General features: G+C 37.0%; 2 protein-coding genes across 4 annotated transcripts in view; one reads left to right on the top strand and one right to left on the bottom strand.

Moving 5' to 3' along the window:
• LOC306842751 (evolutionarily conserved signaling intermediate in Toll pathway, mitochondrial-like) lies at positions 1-4112 on the bottom strand. 2 transcript variants are annotated; one of them, XM_079373807.1, is made up of 8 exons: positions 3674-4112; positions 3017-3204; positions 2516-2930; positions 2205-2428; positions 1548-1605; positions 1038-1186; positions 545-665; positions 1-452 (listed from the first exon to the last, which is right to left on the bottom strand). In XM_079373807.1, the coding sequence occupies exons 2-8, from the start codon at positions 3149-3151 to the stop codon at positions 226-228; spliced, it is 1329 nt and encodes a 442-aa protein (XP_079229933.1). In that variant the 5' UTR covers positions 3152-3204; positions 3674-4112; the 3' UTR covers positions 1-225. The 2 variants fall into 2 exon arrangements, with proteins under 2 accessions (XP_079229933.1, XP_079229934.1); XM_079373808.1 differs by having other exon boundaries at positions 7-452; positions 3659-3734.
• The window catches only part of LOC306842741 (echinoderm microtubule-associated protein-like 3), a 34813-nt gene continuing 19030 nt past the window's right edge, over positions 3806-19588 (top strand). Inside the window, exons 1-4 of one of the 2 annotated variants that reach the window (XM_079373785.1) lie at positions 3826-4301; positions 15645-15821; positions 15982-16093; positions 17587-18048. In XM_079373785.1, the coding sequence (XP_079229911.1) occupies positions 4277-4301; positions 15645-15821; positions 15982-16093; positions 17587-18048 (776 nt within the window). In that variant the 5' untranslated portion in view covers positions 3826-4276. Of the gene's footprint in view, positions 4302-15644; positions 15822-15981; positions 16094-17586; positions 18049-19588 lie in introns of both variants that reach the window. The other variant, XM_079373786.1, reaches the window with a different exon arrangement.

Here is a 19588-nt window from a genome sequence, read left to right as displayed (position 1 = left end):
CAAAATATTAGAGAAATGTTTTATTGCACTGCCAAATCAGTTTATGGCATATTTTCACATCATATAGCAACTCTGCATACTATAGACAGATCTCAACTCAGAAATAGTCAGTAAATAGACAATACATAATTCAGTATCTGGTAACTAAATTAAATATATGGTTCATCATATTAGATTGATGTAAAACTACCACGGTACGTCTTCATAAAACGCACATCCTGGCTCTCACTGTTTCATTCTTTCTGAGTTTAGTGGCTCCTCCTCGATAATTTGTTCTGTTTCAACCTCCTGCTCAGGGGTTTGCAGTTCTCTGGGTCCAGATTCCAGACGGAACACTGTAGGGATCTGGCCTAATATGGGACAGGTCTCCTGTAGACCAGAAATCCACTGAGACAGAGTAGCTTGCTCTCCCTGACCGGCCATACACATGGCGTAAACTGGCCCCTCTTCCACTGCAGGATCAAATGAACAGACATCATTGTATGTCTGGTGATATGCAAACCATTTTATTCAAACCATGTTGACCAAGCAATATGAGTCTCACCATCATCCACATCGAAACTGAAATCATCACCCATGTCTCTTTCCAGGTCGAGCTCCACTTGCTGAGGGTAGAAGAGACTCTGCTCTGGACCAATCATCTCAGGGTCAAATTCTTCCTCCACCTACAGGAAAATAAATTAATATATAATATAGAATGCAAATTCTTTAAGAATGAAGTCTTAATTTATTTATTAGGTATTGTTGTATTATTTGTATAACTAAGTATTATACTACTAAGTTTGGAATAATTAAGATTTAAAAAAAAAAAAATGTCTCTTATCCTCACCAAGACTGTATTTATTTGATCAAAAATATAGTAAAACAGTAACAGTGTGAATAACTGTTATTTATTGTAATGTAATTTATTCCTATGATGGCAAAGCTGAATTTTCAGCAGATATTACCCTAGGTTTCAATGTCACATGATCCTTCAGAAATCATTCTACTATGTTGACTTTCATGAAATGCCAATTATTTTAGCCCAATTACTGTACCTTTTCCTCAGGCGGTATAGGGTCTGCCCTGAGTAGGTAATAATGAACACAAGTCTTTCTGAGCCACAGTGGAAACGGGCCTTCGACAAACACAGGCCTGCAGGGATTGTGTTTGGCCAGAAGGGAGCGCTGGTCTGGACTTTGAATACCTGATAACATAAAAGATAGTGTTTTGTTTTGCATAATTCATTTCACAAACAGTATCCAAAATCCCTTTTTTCATGCTAAGAAGCGTTGATGTGAAGTGATGTCCAATCACTTTGTATAACGATACAGAAATCTTATGAAAGCATTACAACTGGTCTTTTGTACAATGATCAAATTATAGTTAAATATTTCAGATTAAATACTGCACAAGTATTTGTAAAGACGCCAAAGCATTTTGTGTTTACAAACTGAGTTGTGAGTTCTTATTATTTTCTGTGGTACAGATGAGATAAAGATGACATTTAACCTGGAATATTCCTGAAATTTCAAGTTCAATCATCAGTAATGGTAAAAGCTACATACCTACAATATGGGGACGCATAACTTCTTCACCAGTCTCTATGATGTCTGTTGACGGATACTGCAATGTGTGAAATTAAGCACATTTATCAAACTGAAAAGCCTTTATTTCCAGATACAGTAAATACACACTACCACTGAAAAGTCTGGCATTAGTAAAATATATAAGATGCAAGATATATATATAAAATTTTAAAACGTACATATTTCACATTTAAAATGATTTTTAAAAAAATACAATTTTCTTATATAATAATTAAAATCATTTATTCAGCAAGGACAATTTTTTATGTTTCTTAAATTCTATCAAAAGTTTCCCCCAAAATAATAAGCAGCACAACTGTTTTCAACATCAATAAGAAGAAGAAATGAGCACCACATCAGCATATTAGAATGATATCAATGGCTGATGAAAAATCAGCTTTGCATTACAGGAAAAAATACATTTTAAACTAAATTATAATAGTTCTTGTTTATTGTAATAATATTTCAAAATCTGAGTGTTTTACAGTATTTTTAATCAAATAAATGCAGCTTTGGGCCTGAGCATAAAATACTTTTTTCAAAAACCTTTAAAAAAAATCTTACTAACCCCAAACTTTTGTGTAGTAGTGGTTCTGCTTGTGTGATGCTGCTTTAAATTGTAGATTCAATAGTCACCTGATAGATTGTTATTTTAGCATCCAGGTCATCTGCAATCCGGGTAAGACTGAATCGAGCGAGCTCTACTGGGTCACTGGGGAGCACATGTGGGACAGGGAAGGGGTTTGCGTGCTTGAATTTGGGAAACCAGTACATGATACGCTGGTACTTCCTCATAGGATGACTCTTTTCCCCAAATATCTGAGCCAGTAATACCTTAGTCTCTACGTTCGGCATGATACCTGGAAAAATTAAGAACACAAAGAATTGTCAAATCATTAAAGCAATGCATCAGTTTTTCTTTCTCTCCTACGAGAGCACAAACACACCATAGTTCTCCATCTGCTCCAGCAGCTGTACTCCACACTCTTGCTGCCGTGGGTAGTGGTTGAACATCCTCTGAATGAAGTTCCGTGGCACAAACACCTCTTTTGGAAACACATCCAGGAGTTTGTTGTAAACAGTAATGTCTCGTTCTACTCCAAATTCTGGCATCTTCTTCAGGGCAGCATAAATAAACTCCACATGGCCTCGTCGCCGAATGTCCTTCTTGTTGAAAACATCCACAACCCTGTTAAAATCAGCCTTGCTCTTTGAGTCTCTGGCAGCTCGCTCAAACAAATCATCATGTGTAACTAAACTTTTGCCTTTATTAAGCGTCTCATCTTCAACTGTCTTTTTGAGCTGTTTCTGGCTTGGACGACTCGTGGAGCACACTGCACTGCAGTGGAATGGCCTCAGAAGCTTAAAAAATTGGACAGAAAAACACAGGGCATTAATACAGGCACTAACAGTCTATAAAGCAGCATTATTCAGAGGTAAGCATGTACCTGGCCATAGTTGTGCTGTGATCCAGCGGTTAGCAGATGTGCTCCAGCAGGTCGGATCAATCGCTGTACAGGTGTCCCCAAACAACGTGAAACACACCCAATACACTGGATCCGCAACAGATGAGGGGCATTCATGATTATGACATCACAAACCACAGCAGATGAATCACAAATGTGCTGAAATCAGCCTAGAAAGGAAACAAGGGAAAAAACTAAATCAGAGAGTATCGATATCATTTTCATGTAATTTATAATAATAATTAAACAATGCAATATTCACATTATTGTTAGATCTATCTATATATCCATTCTAGACTAAACATTAGTGATCTGATGCTTAATAAATCACATTATTTTTTTCCATCTATCTATCAGTAATGAGTAATTATTAGTGATATAATACTTCTATCTGTCTGTATCTGGGAGTAATGAATAGTGATATAATGCAATAATAACCACATCATTGTTACATCTATCTATCTATCTATCTTAGAGTAATTAATAAAACATATTGCAATAAGAAACTTCAGAGCAATTAGTAATTATATAATGCAATGATAATCACTTTATTGTGACATTCACTACTGCCTTTTAATTATGCTATAAAATAATCATATGCTTAAGAGAAATGTGAAATAATACTTTGTTAAGACTCACGATCACTCGATCCACTCAGATCTCATTCTGCTGTCAAGTCTCCTTCAAACACGCACCGGCTGGTTTCCTGGTGCGTCGTCTTTCAACTTCCTCCCAGAAACGCTACGAAGAACGTTGGTTCCATTTCACGTTGGTTCCGGGCCGGGCGTATTATTCACAACATCAGCGCTAGATGGCAGAGAGGTATTGGATGAAAACTACAGCTGTAGCTGTCAAAGTTCTGTTTTTACTTTATCTTTAACCGGGGTTTGGGAGGGGGAATCTATACAGGAGCGACGTAGCGCGACTTATTTCAGTTTCGCTTCGTGCAGTTAGAAGGGTAAGGTTAAATTAGAAATCTCTTACTCTCAATCAACTTTACATGGACGCGGTTCCTGGAGTAAATCCAGCCCGTGAGTTCTTGCACTTGCCTCATGCGATAGAGAGACTCTCTGCTCATTTCCTGGATTCGTGATTTTACAATTGCATCAACTTCTGCGATCCTCAGTAGCACCTCCCGCCAGCTCTGTTGACAGCATGGAGATATGCATTGCGTTTCTGCCAATGGGATATACTAGTATAAAACAATATTTGAGCGATCTGTAAGGAGTGTTTGACTCAGACATGGATGGATCTACCAATAGTCTCGGTGAGTTGATACATACGGTTGGTCTAGATGTAGCTAAACGTTTTGGCAACAACATGACTGAGTATGAATTTGTAATTGTGCCAGTGAAACAAGTCTAGTATCTATGTGTAGTTTAGTTTACTGTTTTTTTTAAAGTTAAAGTATTTTGAAGTGTGTGGCAACTTCAGGGTGTAACTGACACTATCAGACTTCCCTAGCAAAACAAATATTCCCTAGCAAAAATAATACCAAGTTTATTGCAACATAGTACAGTTATTGCTGCTGTATTAAAACTGGTAAGTTGATATTATTTGATGATGAGACCAATGCGCTTTCTTAGGCTTAAGAGTTAAAAAGAAATAAAAATTCAAATTAATAACTTCTCACCCATATTAATCGACCTATGTTTTTAAAGCAACAGTCAAAACTGGTATTGTGTAGGAAATGTTTGTTAACCTGGTAAATATCTGGAAAGGCTGTTGTAATTTAACACTTAGAAGATCTTTGTTGTTGTTGTTGTTGTTAGTCCTCATGAGATATTCAGCCATTTGTGCACTACTAGATATTAAATTAATAAATAATCTGTTGTTCTATGCATTTTGTTATTTAGGTTTTAATGTCATGCAGACTTTAATGATTTACCCACAACAACAACAGCTGCAGATCAAAAAAAATCCAAACAATCCAAGTCTCACTTCCTCTGTTGTCCTTCATAGTGAACTCATACTTGTCTCTTTCCCTACTTTGAATGTTTCTGACACCCTATGGCAAACCATTTTAACAGTTATTTGTTAACTAGTACCTTAAATAACAAGTAAATAAAAATAAATGATGTTTATGGGTAACTAGTTCCCTGTTATATACTTGCTAGCAACATTTCATCCTCTCTAGTTACAACTGTGCTTTTCAGTTCATATGTACAGACTAGTCAGGATGGCTACTTTATAGTTTAATAATTAAATGCGTTACTTGTAAGATTAAAAATGCTTCTGTTAACAACTGGAATCCATATTCAATCGCTACTAAAATAACTTGAAATAACAGGTTGTAAACAATACAGGTAACCAGATTACTAGTATTAGTTGCTTAAAAATAGATATTTTTTAATGAGTAAATGTTTATACCGCTTGCCATAGTGTGTTTGGTGTCTAGACAGCTTTGTTGGTTGTAATGTGAGTGTGTTGTAGTTTGTGACATTGCTTGCAGTGTAGGTTTTCAGTGTTGGATGGGTGTGCACCGCGTGTGCTTTTGTTTTGTTTACTGTTTGGTAAAATGCTGTGCCAGTGGAGAGCAGTAAATGTCATGCAGGAAGCCCTCTGGCATCATGCTTTTACCACAAATGCTTAATCACTCCCAGCTTGGGCTCTCTGTCTGTCTCAAGTGCCTCAAAGTCTGCATCATATCAGAAGAGATGCTTGCCAGAGATATCAGATAATTGGTGCAACTGCAATGATTGGCAAGTTGGCATGGTGTCAAAATGTTTGGTTTTCCTCATGTCGAAAAATGTGCTTTAAATGTGCGTTAATGTGGAAGCGCTTTGTAAATGCATCGATTTTAGGTTTTAGATGCAAGCAAGGATCTTGAATACGATTATTAAAGAATGAATTTAGATTTACACAATAATAAGTAATTGTCGTGCTTCCTGAAACTTTGATATATAAATGTAAATAGTTTTGCATATGCTTCCAATTCAGCATTTTGAACCTCCTACATGCACTAAAAAAAATGCTGTAGAAACCATTTTTACTCAGACATTGCTAGTAAATTTGACAAAGAAATTGCAAGTAACACGTTGAATTAAAGGTGAAACTTTAAAGGAAAAACACTGTAATGGTGTTTTCTTGAAAAACGCACTCCAATAGTTTTTGTTTCATTTAAAATGTCATTTTTTGTCAAATGCATGAGTGATGCATGCATGATTTCTTATGGAAAATTTGGATCGACTCTTGTCTAATTTGTTTCTGTTTATTGTGTAGAGTCAAATAAACATAGCTGACAAATTTGTTTGGAGAAACACAAGAAAGCCTCCTAGCTAGTTAATATTTCTTTCTTCTACAAATAAACTTTGAAGAAGGTTGTATAAAGTTTTCTTGTGCTTTTTGTGTCATTGTGGGAGGTGAGAATTTGTGTTTGTGAGTAAGAATGAAGATGCAGGGGCGGACAGTGCCGTACAGGAAGTTCGGCCGTAGCCATGAGCGGTGCGACGCAACGCTGACAGGAAAGAGAGCAGTGAGAGGTGGGCGAACAGAAGTGGAGAAGTACCACACATGGCTTATGATACTTTCATTTATTATATCATGGCTCAAAGTGAAAACAAACATTCTAATATTAGGTTTTGAGTAATATTAGAATTTGTGCAAGGCCAGATTTACCCCAAGGTTAGTTGAAACTTTTTTTGCATAGTCAGTGATTGGTAGTGGATAGCAAATGCTTCACAGACTTGGTTCAGATAACTGTTTTGCATGGAGCATATGGTTTTGTAAACCACGGTTGAGATGCAGTCGCTCATCGGTGATTTGTTTATTTTTGGTGTTTTATTTATTTGAACATCTTTATTTTATTTGGGCTTGCAGATTCTGCACTTTTGCTTGGGGATCATAATTACTCCAAGCTGTTTGACTTTGTTCTGCATTGTTTTTTAAAGTGTGAATTATTTATTTTTATGTTTTAGACAGGAAAACAGTTCAGTATCACACAATGCAATGCACTTGAACTGGCCTGCCTTTGTGCCACAATAAACCAGAATCTTTCTTGGCTTATTGTTTGGGTATGACTGCCAACTATATACAAAATTACACATTAATTGCACATTACAAATTTACACAATGAGATTATGTGACAAACAAAATTAAGTTGCAGTATGTGTAGCATTGCATAATGTTTCTCGTACTATTGTAAGCAATATACTAGTACTCTATTCTGAACATTCCCTCTGTTCAAAGGTCTTAGGTAAGATTTTCTTTAATAAGGTTGCAAATCCACAGGCTTAAAGCAGTTTAATTCGGGATTTTTTTTTTTTTTTGCATTACCATAAATTCATGTTGTAATGTCTATATTTACTGAATGGTTGTTAAATAAAATATGAGATGTTTATATGATGTTTCTTTTGTGCAAACAATACTTTTTTGTTGTTTAGAGTGGCTTGATAAACACAATTTTGCATGTGGGTTGCATTAACGAGAATGTGAGAGTAGAACATTTAGGGAAACGAAAGAGGAGTATGGGAATGTAATTTGGGACATGGGTTGGCTCTGACGTTCAAAGAAACCATGCAGGCCAAATCCAGATTGGGTTCAGTTTTTTTTTTTTTTTTGAGAGAGAGAGAGTTTGCAAATATAATGTTGTGCCTGCATCTCTGCAGTTCTTTTCCTCTGTCACTTTCTCTCTCATATCAACGTGACTCTAAATGTGCTCAATCTTCCCAGTGTTTCCAGCAAAATAAGTCCTCTTTGTTTACAAAGGTTTACAGACCGTATGCTTCTCTGGCCCTGCAAGTCTCACTGGACTCATTTCACTGGTCTCAAGCTCCACCTATTTGAAGATTTTCATCTGAGATACAAGATGTAGAGACTACTGTATCTCACATTTATTAAATAAATATTAAGGGTTTGCCACTTCGCCTTGTGCAAGTGTCAGGGTTATTATTTGTTTACTTATTTGTTTTAGTTCACTGATAAACCAACATTTCACATTTTCTAATGAATCGTTTGAAGTTTTTCATCTAATATTTTTAATTTCAGCTTTATTTCAATAGTTTCATTTTAATTGTTTTAGTTTAGAAAAACTGGCAAATGTGACTGAGAGATCTCTCAAACATCCTTCCTCACCTACAAGACTCATTTGCAATCTTTCGTATCATATAACATATAACATATATCATATAACTACCAAATGAAAATAAAAAAAGTGCAGTTTGGCCTTCTCAAATCGCTGCCTGATAGATGTGGCTCAGGGCACAACCGACAGACCTTTATGAAACTCTTAAAAAGAAACTGGCTTGGTGCTAATGAAACTGACCGATCTTTTGGCCAGCGTGTTAAGACTCTGCTGGACACTTTTAAATTTTAGACTGCTGCAGTTTTAGAAGCCAGAAGCATGAGGACAATCATTGTCCTCATGCTTCTGGTTTCTAAAACGACAGTACTCCAAATTCATGGAGGCCAATTAAAGTCTTTTTTACTGTCTGTTACTATCTCTGCCGTTCTCGCCCACTCTTTTCTCAAATGGCAGACAGACTCAGACTGTGCCACATAATCGTGGCCTTGTTAGTGCCAGCATTACCAGCCCACTGGCATTTTTTCGGCATTTCTGTGTACATGCTGGCTTGATTTTAATAGGTGCTATCAAAAAAACAAACCCTTATAATTTCTTTTATGAGTGCTTCTTGACCATAATAGCAGCAAGGCATTTAGTACTAGGAGGACTACTGTTGGATAGTCGTGCAGCATTTTACATAAACACCACCAAGTTAAAACTGTTTTTGCTGTTGAAATGCAGACATTTATGTCACATCTGAGCTTTTTTTGGTTTCCAAACTGGATTTATTAGGGTTGCATGCTAAGGCACGCATGACAATTACTATTGCTCATACTTACAGTTAGTGATTTGACCAAACCCTAAGTATTAAACTTGGGCTGAACTTGCACCGTTTATGCTACGGTGATATATGAAACATCAAATCGGACAGCTTGTTGTGAGCCATTACTTTTCTTAGCTTTCAAATTAGATTTTTCTCATTGTGGATGATAAAATGGGTTAAAAATAATCCCATAGACTGACACTGAAAGCGGTACTAAAGCCGTATCTTAGCAGAATATCATATAGGCATCTTTTCACAGCTAAGTTATGGCTGCTCTAAATTCTGTGTGAAGTTGCCACATAAAAGCCAGATTACATTATGTCTACTTTGACCCATTTCAGCCCAGTATCAATGAATACAGTTATACATATATGCATAATTGCATATATGCCACCTCTAAACAGCATTCAACTGTTTGTGTAAAGACACTAATACCACTTCAGAAGTGTCTCTGTACCACCCTTGCGGTGTAAATTCAACAATAGACATTTGGGATGGGCTAGAATACCCACCTAGAATACCATAATAACCACATTAACATCTAAGAACCGCTCTGAACACCTTAGAAACATCACATTATCATCACGTTCTGTTCTGTCTAGTACTGTTCATCCACACTCTAAAAATAGGTTCTAAGAGGGTGGGGGGGTTGTAGCAATGCAACAGAAGAACCATTGGGTTCCCCAAAGAACCATTCAGTGAACGGTTCTTAAAAGAACCATTTCTTTTCTTTGTGTGAAGAATGTTTTAATAATCTAAAGAACATTTTGTGCATTGAAAAGGTTCCATGGATTAAAGGTTCTTAGTGGAGCACTTGATGCCAATAAAGAACTTTTATTTTCAAGAGTGTAGAAATAGTTATGAAGATTTACACCAATCCGAATGTGTGGGAACTTCACAGATCAGAGGGATGACTGGATTTAGTTAATGTGGAAAGATTGAATTCTTGAGACATCTGTCTCTCATTATTAACCATTTGGTCATTCTCATTCAAACAGGTGTTTAGAGCATATGGTGAGTTACAGCTTTGGATCTGTAAATGGTGGGCATCTGAATTGGATCTGTATCATTTCCACACGCAGCTAGACTGAAGAACTTACCAAGCAAAAATAGAGCACTTCTTTGTTCCTTTCTTTTGATTACTGTCCAAACCAGTCGGGTCATATTGTGAACTCCAATTCGCTGTACTGACAAACAAAGTACTTGGCAACTCAGACCTTTTGTTTGGTGACTGCATTGAATCTACAATAGAGAGAACATAGGTGGTTTTAATGTTGGAATCTTAGGCCAGACCGCACATGTAAGTGTCGCTAATCATTTCTGTTCTCATATTACAGTAACGAGAACTGCAAGTTGCAGAAAAACACTGTTAACACATTCTTTACTTTTTTATTTTTTGAAGCAACAAAATACTGTAGTGAACTAATCGCCCATTGTTTGAAAACAAAACGTATACATCATTCAGGCTTGATTTAAGTTACAAGCAGCGATAGGCACACAAGTAGCATTTAAAGTTTGTCTGAAGTTGGACAGTTTCACCAGTTCCAGTTTGTGTAGATTAATTGTACTAGTATTGTACTGTAAATCCTATCCTTTTTTATTTGTGTTAGATGTTCTATATAACATTTACAATATAACACTATTACAATATCATACATGCAATATTTTCTGTTCATTTTTATAATTCTATTTCTGGTTTATGTAAACTTGCAGGTTTTATTTCTAATTCGTGTTCATTTCTAATGAGGTTAATTTTATTCTATGTATGGAGAGTTGTAAAAACGTGTCACTGCATGTTGACCAACAGAATTTCATTACGATCAAGTTAAGCCTCTGTCTTTATTGTGCTTATTTATTCTTGTCAGATAAATTAAATGCTAGTTATATAACTCCCCTACAAAACATTCAATAATGTATTATTGTTATTAAAGGAAATGCTTTAAAAACAGATTTGATATCAGCATGGAATGATATGATGATATCTTGGCGGATCGGCATTACTGTTATCCCTGAACATGGTTTTGCTCATATCTTTAAGATCTTAAGAGCCTTTTGATTCTTCTTGTGCATGTATCTGCCTGTCTTCCATCTGTTAAGAGACTGTTGGGCCACATGGAGTTCAGCCAGAGGTTGATGTGTATGTAAATATACAGTAGATCTGTTGCCACATCCTAGTTGATTTGTCTGTGTTGATCTGTGTGAAATTTGTTGAAATGTCAGACTAAATGGTCTTTGCAGCCCTGTAGTTGCTAACCCCTTTGTAATGTAAAAACCTTCTAGAAAAGTGCTGTTTAAAGGACTAGTCCTACCCAAAATAAAGTTATACAGGTTTGAAACCATGTGAGAGTAGTGCTGTCAAATGATTAATCGCGATTAATCGCATCCAAAATAAAAGTTTCTGTTTACATAATATATGAGTGTGTACTGTGTATATTTATGTATATACACTCACCTAAAGGATTATTAGGAACACCTGTTCAATTTCTCATTAATGCAATTATCTAATCAACCAATCACATGGCAGTTGCTTCAATGCATTTAGGGGTGTGGTTCTGGTCAAGACAATCTCCTGAACTCCAAACTGAATGTCAGAATGGGAAAGAAAGGTGATTTAAGCAATTTTGAGCGTGGCATGGTTGTTGGTGCCAGACGGGCCGGTCTGAGTATTTCACAATCTTCTCAGTTACTGGGATTTTCACACACAACCATTTCTAGGGTTTACAAAGAATGGTGTGAAAAGGGAAAAACATCCAGTATGCGGCAGTCCTGTGGGCGAAAATGCCTTGTTGATGCTAGAGGTCAGAGGAGAATGGGCCGACTGATTCAAGCTGATAGAAGAGCAACTTTGACTGAAATAACCACTCGTTACAACCGAGGTATGCAGCAAAGCATTTGTGAAGCCACAACACGCACAACCTTGAGGCGGATGGGCTACAACAGCAGAAGACCCCACCGGGTACCACTCATCTCCACTACAAATAGGAAAAAGAGGCTACAATTTGCACGAGCTCACCAAAATTGGACGGTTGAAGACTGGAAAAATGTTGCCTGGTCTGATGAGTCTCGATTTCTGTTGAGACATTCAGATGGTAGAGTCAGAATTTGGCGTAAACAGAATGAGAACATGGATCCATCATGCCTTGTTACTACTGTGCAGGCTGGTGGTGGTGGTGTAATGGTGTGGGGGATGTTTTCTTGGCACACTTTAGGCCCCTTAGTGCCAATTGGGCATCGTTTAAATGCCACGGCCTAACTGAGCATTGTTTCTGACCATGTCCATCCCTTTATGACCACCATGTACCCATCCTCTGATGGCTACTTCCAGCAGGATAATGCACCATGTCACAAAGCTCGAATCATTTCAAATTGGTTTCTTGAACATGACAATGAGTTCACTGTACTAAAATGGCCCCCACAGTCACCAGATCTCAACCCAATAGAGCGTCTTTGGGATGTGGGCTTCGTGCCCTGGATGTGCATCCCACAAATCTCCATCAACTGCAAGATGCTATCCTATCAATATGGGCCAACATTTCTAAAGAATGCTTTCAGCACCTTGTTGAATCAATGCCACGTAGAATTAAGGCAGTTCTGAAGGCGAAAGGGGGTCAAACACAGTATTAGTATGGTGTTCCTAATAATCCTTTAGGTGAGTGTATAAATACAAACACATGCATGTATTGCATATATTTAAGAAAAATATGTTATGTATTAAATATATTTGTATATAATATAAATGTATATACATGAAAATATTTTCAAAATATATACTGAATGTGTTTTATTTATATATACATAATAAATAAACACAGTACACATACATATATTATGTAAACAAAATCTTTTATTTTGGATGCGATTAATCGTTTGACAGCACTATGTGAGAGTGAGTAAATAACAGAATTTTAATTTTGTGGTGAACCATCCCTTTCAGGTAAATAATTTTTTTGGGGGGTTTTTGTCTGCAAATGTGACTCATTGCCATCTGCAGTCATAAATGAAAGGGCTGTTAGATGATTTGTAGCATTCATAGTGCATTATTAATCTCAGGTTTTTTCAGTAGATTCACTATTAGTCCATATTTGCGGCTGCTGTGCACTCACAGTGCTTTGGCCCTGTTTAAATATGTTCGGTGTATTTGTGGTTTTGGCCTCTGGCTGGTCTTGTGAAACTGCAAAACATGTTAGCTGGAAGAGAGCGTCCCACATATTCAATGAATCCATTGTGGGAAGAAAGCAGAGGAGTCACTGTTCTCATCCAGAGACGTTGAATGGCCCTGTTTATGAGAAAAAGAGAAAGCTAAGGTTTAGGCTTCATTTTTGTCCCTCTCTGAAAGAGCAAATACCTCAATTTGTGGTTCAGGAAGTCTGGACCTTTGGTTATGCGCACTTCCTGTTGTATTTCAAAGAACTTGAGGAAAACATTTGCAACAGCTTGCCTAAATAAAATAGGCCATGCCTCACCTTGCTTTGTAAGAGCTGAACTAATATCTGACTGAAATTTAGTTGTCATGTCAGACTGTAATTTTGTTTAATGATCAAAGGAATGTCATTGATTTGGAACCTCACAGAAAATCATTTGCATTTTTGTCCCTGCTTGTAAATTTAAATGATACATTTTTATGTTAAAAGTCATAACAGTACAGTGCACCTATGATGAAAGGCAATGCACCAGAATAAACTTAGTTACTATTACACAGCACAATAACAGAATGTAACTTCATGTAACTATCCAAAAAAATACTGAGAAATTAAATCACACAGGATTTGATGATTATAAATTGCAGTATCAATTCCTGTGATTGAATTTCTCAGTTTGTTTAGACAAATTTAAACAATTTTACTCAAATAAGTGTCTTTTTATGCAGATTAATGTGTACGCTTTTCAATTCTACCTTTAAACTTCCTGCAAGTGTATTACTGTAATTATAATTTTTGCTTGTTTAAATACAGACTGAGAAGAAACCTAAAATAATTTTCTGTGGTACTCAACAAAATGCCATTGATGCTGTCAATTGGTTTAAACTGCATTGAACCCGAAACATTCTTTTAAGGCACATCATGACACCTTTGAACAAAGCATTGGCGTTGTCTGTACAGTAGTCCAAGGCCAATTGTGGTTCCTACTGTAGCTCATTTCTGTGTAATTTGGGTAGTAAAGGGTTATCATTTGAAGTGGAAACGCTTCAGGCTTGAGAAAAATCTTGCGGCAGAAATAGATTAGTCAATAATTCCAGGTGATCAAAGCAAAATGAAATGGGTGTGTTGGGGTGAGGCCAGTGTGTGATTGAGAAGTCTGACATTTATGTTTTCACAACTTAATCTTATGATAAAGCTTATTTTATTGCTATTTTATCTCATTGGCAGATTTTCTGACATGCATTTAGGTAGTGGTCCCCAATATGGTCCCCAATTATGATAAAGCTTATTTTATTGCTATTTTATCTCATTGGCAGATTTTCTGACATGCATTTAGGTAGTGGTCCCCAATATGTTTTTTTTTTTTAGATATATTGTATATATAAAAATTACAAAAAAATAAATTATTTTACACAAGGTTTAATATTTGAAAGCAGGCACTGTTCATTAATAAGGAATTAATGAGGAAAACTTTGGATTTGGAAACTAGGTTAAAATAACCTACTAATCAGCCTGACAGATATATATGCTAAAAGATCATTTTATCAGCAGATGCCCTCAACATGACTTCTTTTATAATGCATGATGGTGTAGTTAGCTGAGGAACATTTAATGTTGCATATAGATGTGCCCGTGTGCTTGTTTTTGTGTGGCCTATTGTAACTAAGAGAATAGACCTTTATTCCTTTGTAAATTCAACAAACTAGCCCTAGATGCCTAGTTGAAGCCTGGAGGGCAGAACATTCAGTCTGTAAAAGTCACACTTAAGACTCTTAATGACACTCATGCAGTTTCTATTACATTCCAAGATTTACGGCATCAAGAAGCTGTATCCTTTTTTTTAAAACTTTGCTGCCGTACCGTGGGTGCAGCAGGCACGATGATATGACTCAGCACCTGAAAGTAGTCCCCAGCTAGGTAACTGGTTATGATATAGATGGGGACTACTTTCAGGCGCTGCGTAATATCATTGTGCCTGCTGCACCCATGGTACAGCAGCAAAGTTCCTTGATTATTACGCCGGAATGAGAGTATGGTTCCTAGCCATATCGGCCTATAAAATCGCAACTTTTCATTTTCTGTCAGTCTTAGTACACAATGTAACTACAGAAGAGACGAGTTTTAAATAGGAAAAATATCAAAACTCTTTGGTTATTTCTGAGTGAGATGCTAACGGTCTAATCAGATTCAATGATCTATGCTAAGCTAAGCTAAAAGTGTTACCGCCAGACCCGGAGATTGGCTGAATGGATTCAAAAACAGCAGAACTCACCTGTTTAACTCTAGGGGAGTTGGAAAATGAGTCTATTTTTTTAAAAAGTGGAGTGTTCCTTTAAGTGAAGCTTCTTTTTTAAGTTATAAAGGGTTAACATTTAACCAAAACATATACACTTATCAACATATCATTCTGCAAAGAAAAAACGAATCCTTCTTTTAGGACCAACATTTTCTGTGTCTCGTTACTGTAATGCAAATAAATAATATATTATTTAAACTGTGAAATATTTAAGTTATTATATGAAATACTATTATATGTTCTGCCTTGGTTTTTGATTTTAAAAAGTACATCATCTTTTTATTTTGGTGCAGAATTTGTCCAAGACATGTATTTTGTGTGATCTTTATATTTATATTGTTGTTTTCTAGATGATATGTCTGCAGAAAGCAGCACAGAGTTTCCTGATAGGCTATCTTTAATGGAGGTGCGCCTCCAAGCACAGGAAGATGAAATAACGCTATTGAAGTCTTCATTGGCTGACGCCCTGCGTAAACTCCGCCTCCATGACCAACAGATACCCCTGCTTAAACAGCAGCTGATTGCTGGTAAGAGGTTTGTTAAAGGAATAGTTTATTTCAGTGTGCTGCTATTAAGATATAGCCACAGGTTTATTGGTATTTTAAATGTATTGCAGCAGATTTTATTGCGTTGTTTTTCCTGATTTGAAATTATTCCGGTAAAGAAACTTTGCTTATGTTTGTACAGTGAACCCTGCTGCAGCCCGAGTGTTAAATCAGTCCTGTTATGTGGATGGATTCTCTAAACCTTGCAGACTGTCTACAAGCTCTCTTGATGGACTTCACCACACATCCAACAGGTATACAAAGGATTCTGGAAAGTGTTATTTGCTTTAATAATTATTTTAAAAGGTAACACAGCAATTTCCTGTCTCAGTACATTATATGTGGAGTTATAGTATGAGGCTGGTTAACAGAAAACACAAATTCAGCTCATAGTCACAGTTGTTTATCAAAATATCTGTCATCCACAAAGGAAATTCAGTTACGTTTTGATGATATGCTTGATTCTGAGAAGAAAAGCTCTGTGAAAATCAGTCTTGCCGCCCACACGTTTGATAAAAAGAAGCAGAGCAACATTCCTTGGCAAACGTTGCACGTTTGGGACGTTCTGAACAGCATCCAGGGAAAAGGAGAAAACAGTGAAAACTGTGTTATTTGTGTTTGTTATAATTTTAATATTACTTTAATGAGATTTTCTCATTTGTATGTTGGCAAATGTAAATTGCAGTTCTTTTAGGTTTACTGCAGGTCTGCATTATTGTTGTATTCTGGTTTAAAGAGTTGGGCTGGGAACTGAAAAGTTGTGGGTTTAAACCCTGCAATGACTGAACCTTGAATTATCACCACTGTGCCACTGAGCAAGGCACTCCAGGTTCCAGTAGCACTGGCAAGTGACAAAAACTAATGAAAGGAATAGTTCATTAATAAATGAACGTTCTTTCATCATTTACTCATCCTCATGTCGTTCCAAACCATATAACTCTTCTGCTGTTGTAAACGCATGTAAATATATTCAAAAGAGCATTAAGAACATCTAGAAGTGCCAGGACATCTAGAGGAGCTCAAAACACCAAAAACAAATAGCACTATAAACCAGTGGTTCTTAGCCAGGGGCCGGGGCCGTAGATTGACTTTTGTTTTTATTGAAGTACATACAGTTCTTGAAACTTCTAGAATCATAACATGAATCATGTTTAATGTAATGCATTAGTACTCCCAGTTTCTATTAATAAAATTTGAAATCAAGCAGCTTTGTCATAATTACAACAGAAATGCTGAAAATATCTTAGAAAGCAGTGTATGGGCAGGTCTTCACATATTGTATCAGACAACTGGGTCAACAAGTCAAAAAGTAAAAAAAAAAAACACTGCTTTTAACAAATCATTAAGATAATCCATTTGCCTTTTTAGAGATCTTTTGAAGTCATATGATAGCTTTATATGAAAAAACAGACTAAAACTTAAGCTGATTGGTACATTGGTTCTCTGAATGAGAATTAAGATTTTTTTTCAGGACATTTCTCATACAATGCTATCATATGACTTTGGACAAACTTGGCATGTAGTGTCCAAGTTGCATGGACTACTTTTCTGATGCTTTTTTTTCTACAGCCCCAAAAAAACATTTTGAAAACATGTTTGTGTTCAATGGAAAGAAAGTCATAGATGTTTGGAAAAAGTAAATGATGACAGAAGTTTCATTTTTGGGTTGTTTGTTCACTTTAACAGACAAGCAGCATTTTGAGACATTCTTCATCTCAAACATTGTGTTTTATTTGTGTATCTATAGCCATATCTCAAACACAGCTGAAAATGGGGAGGGCGGGGCTAAAACCATTTCCAGCCACAAACCGAGCACTAGCGACAGGTGCACTCAGACCGAACCGTGGATCCCAAATCACGAGACGGTGCCGCTGGCTCTGACACGGGCCGTCCAGAGTCTCTCCCTGGAGGATGCTTTACCAGAAAGCGCCCCGTTCGCTGATGAAACCCCTATCAAGCTCCACAGAGAGGCTGAAAATGCCGAAGAAGTTGAGAGGGGGAAGGACCAAACCTGGAGCTCCATCGTAGAAGACGCCTTCCAGCCCACCACAATGAGAACCCTTCAAAAACAACAGAGCAAAGGCAGCGAGGACAGCCAGGGTTCATGCCCTCAAACCCCAACATCCTCCTCGCCCGCACCCCCAAAAGAGCCGATGTCCAGCCCACACGGAGGCCCACTCTCCCGCATTCAGGAGGGAGAGAAAATGCTGTGCGTTGACCCCTAAAAGTGGAATCAAGCATTGGCTGGCTGCCTGAATTCACTGCTTCTGGTTTTGGTGTTAATCCTAACATTAATGCTTATGTTGCTGCACAAACCAAAGTTACAGCCTTGTTGAGCCAGTTTTAGCTCCCAGATTGAGCTATATTTACACAGAAGCATGAGTGGATAGTCAAGGAATCAGTGGGAATATATAATTTAGGTCAGCCCTGATTTTACTTGAGGTTGTAGCATTCAGTTTTAGTATGAAAGTCGTTACTTGTTTGACTTGGAACACATTGCCAGTGGATAAACCCATTAAAGTAGAATCACAGATTAATGTTATGAGAATTCTTGTTTATTTAAACTTTAGTAACATTTTAAAAAACCTTTTAACTGACCTTTAGATTTATGCACTTGGCAGGCGTTTCCAAAGCGACTTGCATTGCATTCAAGTTATACATTTGATTTGATCAGTTCATGCATTTCCTAGGAATCAAACCCATGATATGACCTTTGAGCTTCTAGCGCCATGATCTGCTGTTTGAGCTACAGCAATGCATCGGTCCTTAAGTAATACCAGAGACAGACATTTGTATCCCTAAGGGCACTATGACTGAATTGATGTGCTTCTGGCATTCATTCAGCTCTTTTAGAGCTCTGTACAGAGATTTACATTTGTTTTTGGATAGTTAATGCTTTGACATCTTTGGAAACGTAGTGTGATTTATTGGGGCAGATGTCAGAGTTCTGGAGATTGTAGCTTTGAATTTTTAGTAGGAAAAAGGGAAGACAGCTGACACCAAGTGTTTGTTCAGTTGCAGTGTTGATTTAGATAGGTATGCATGTCCGTTACCACAGTTGCGAAAATAGTACAGCATTCTGCAGTAAATGTAGCATTAATATTGTCATCGAGAACCGTTCACTCTCCTTCAGGTGAATACGGAACATATGAGATCACTGCTAATACCGAAAAGCTGTCATTGTGACAGGACTGTCGAACATATGTCAAACAGCTCCTGGGAAACTTGTCTGTAACATGGTTTTGCAGAAACACAAAAGCTCACGATTGAGGCATTGAAATCATACTAACCCATCATTTAATCTCCTAAACAAAGAAAATCTCTTGATTCATTGACTGATTTATCTGTATGCATGCTTTGGGTGGTCTTTCGTGTAAATGTCTTCTTGGTTCCCACAAATGTAATGTTTAGTCTTGTTCCATGTAAACGGTGCTTTACAGATAATTATGCCTCATCCCTTCCTGGTATCCTAGCATGGACGTGAAGCAAAAGGGTTATCGGGTTTATAAAGTTATGTGAGTGCAAGAATGCTACAGCAGATTGTTTTGCAACAGAGCACCAAGCAAAACTAAACGCTTGCATGGTTAAACATTCATGCCTTGTTTAGTTTCAGCATTTGATGGAAGCAGTCAAAGCGTGACCAATGAATGTATGTAAATATGCAATTAAGAATGTGATTTACACATGTACAGTGTGAAATCCCCACTCCTAATTAATTACTAATTCATGATAAAGACACTGAACAAGAT

This window comes from Barbus barbus (assembly GCF_936440315.1).
Source record: "Barbus barbus genome assembly, chromosome: 2".
Classification (NCBI taxonomy): Eukaryota; Metazoa; Chordata; class Actinopteri; order Cypriniformes; family Cyprinidae; genus Barbus; species Barbus barbus.
The sequence above is the reverse complement of the archived record's forward strand: the minus strand, read 5'-3'. Positions and strand labels throughout refer to the sequence as shown.

Excerpts from the sequence above, each read along its gene's own strand:
- LOC306842751 (XM_079373807.1), bottom strand. The coding sequence starts at position 3,151 with ATGAATGCCCCTCATCTGTTGCGGATCCAGTGTATTGGGTGTGTTTCA. Across the intron at positions 2,429-2,515 it reads GGAGCAGATGGAGAACTATG|GTATCATGCCGAACGTAGAG; the intron begins GTGTGTTTGTGC and ends TAATTTTTCCAG. Across the intron at positions 666-1,037 it reads CTATACCGCCTGAGGAAAAG|GTGGAGGAAGAATTTGACCC; the intron begins GTACAGTAATTG and ends ATTTTCCTGTAG.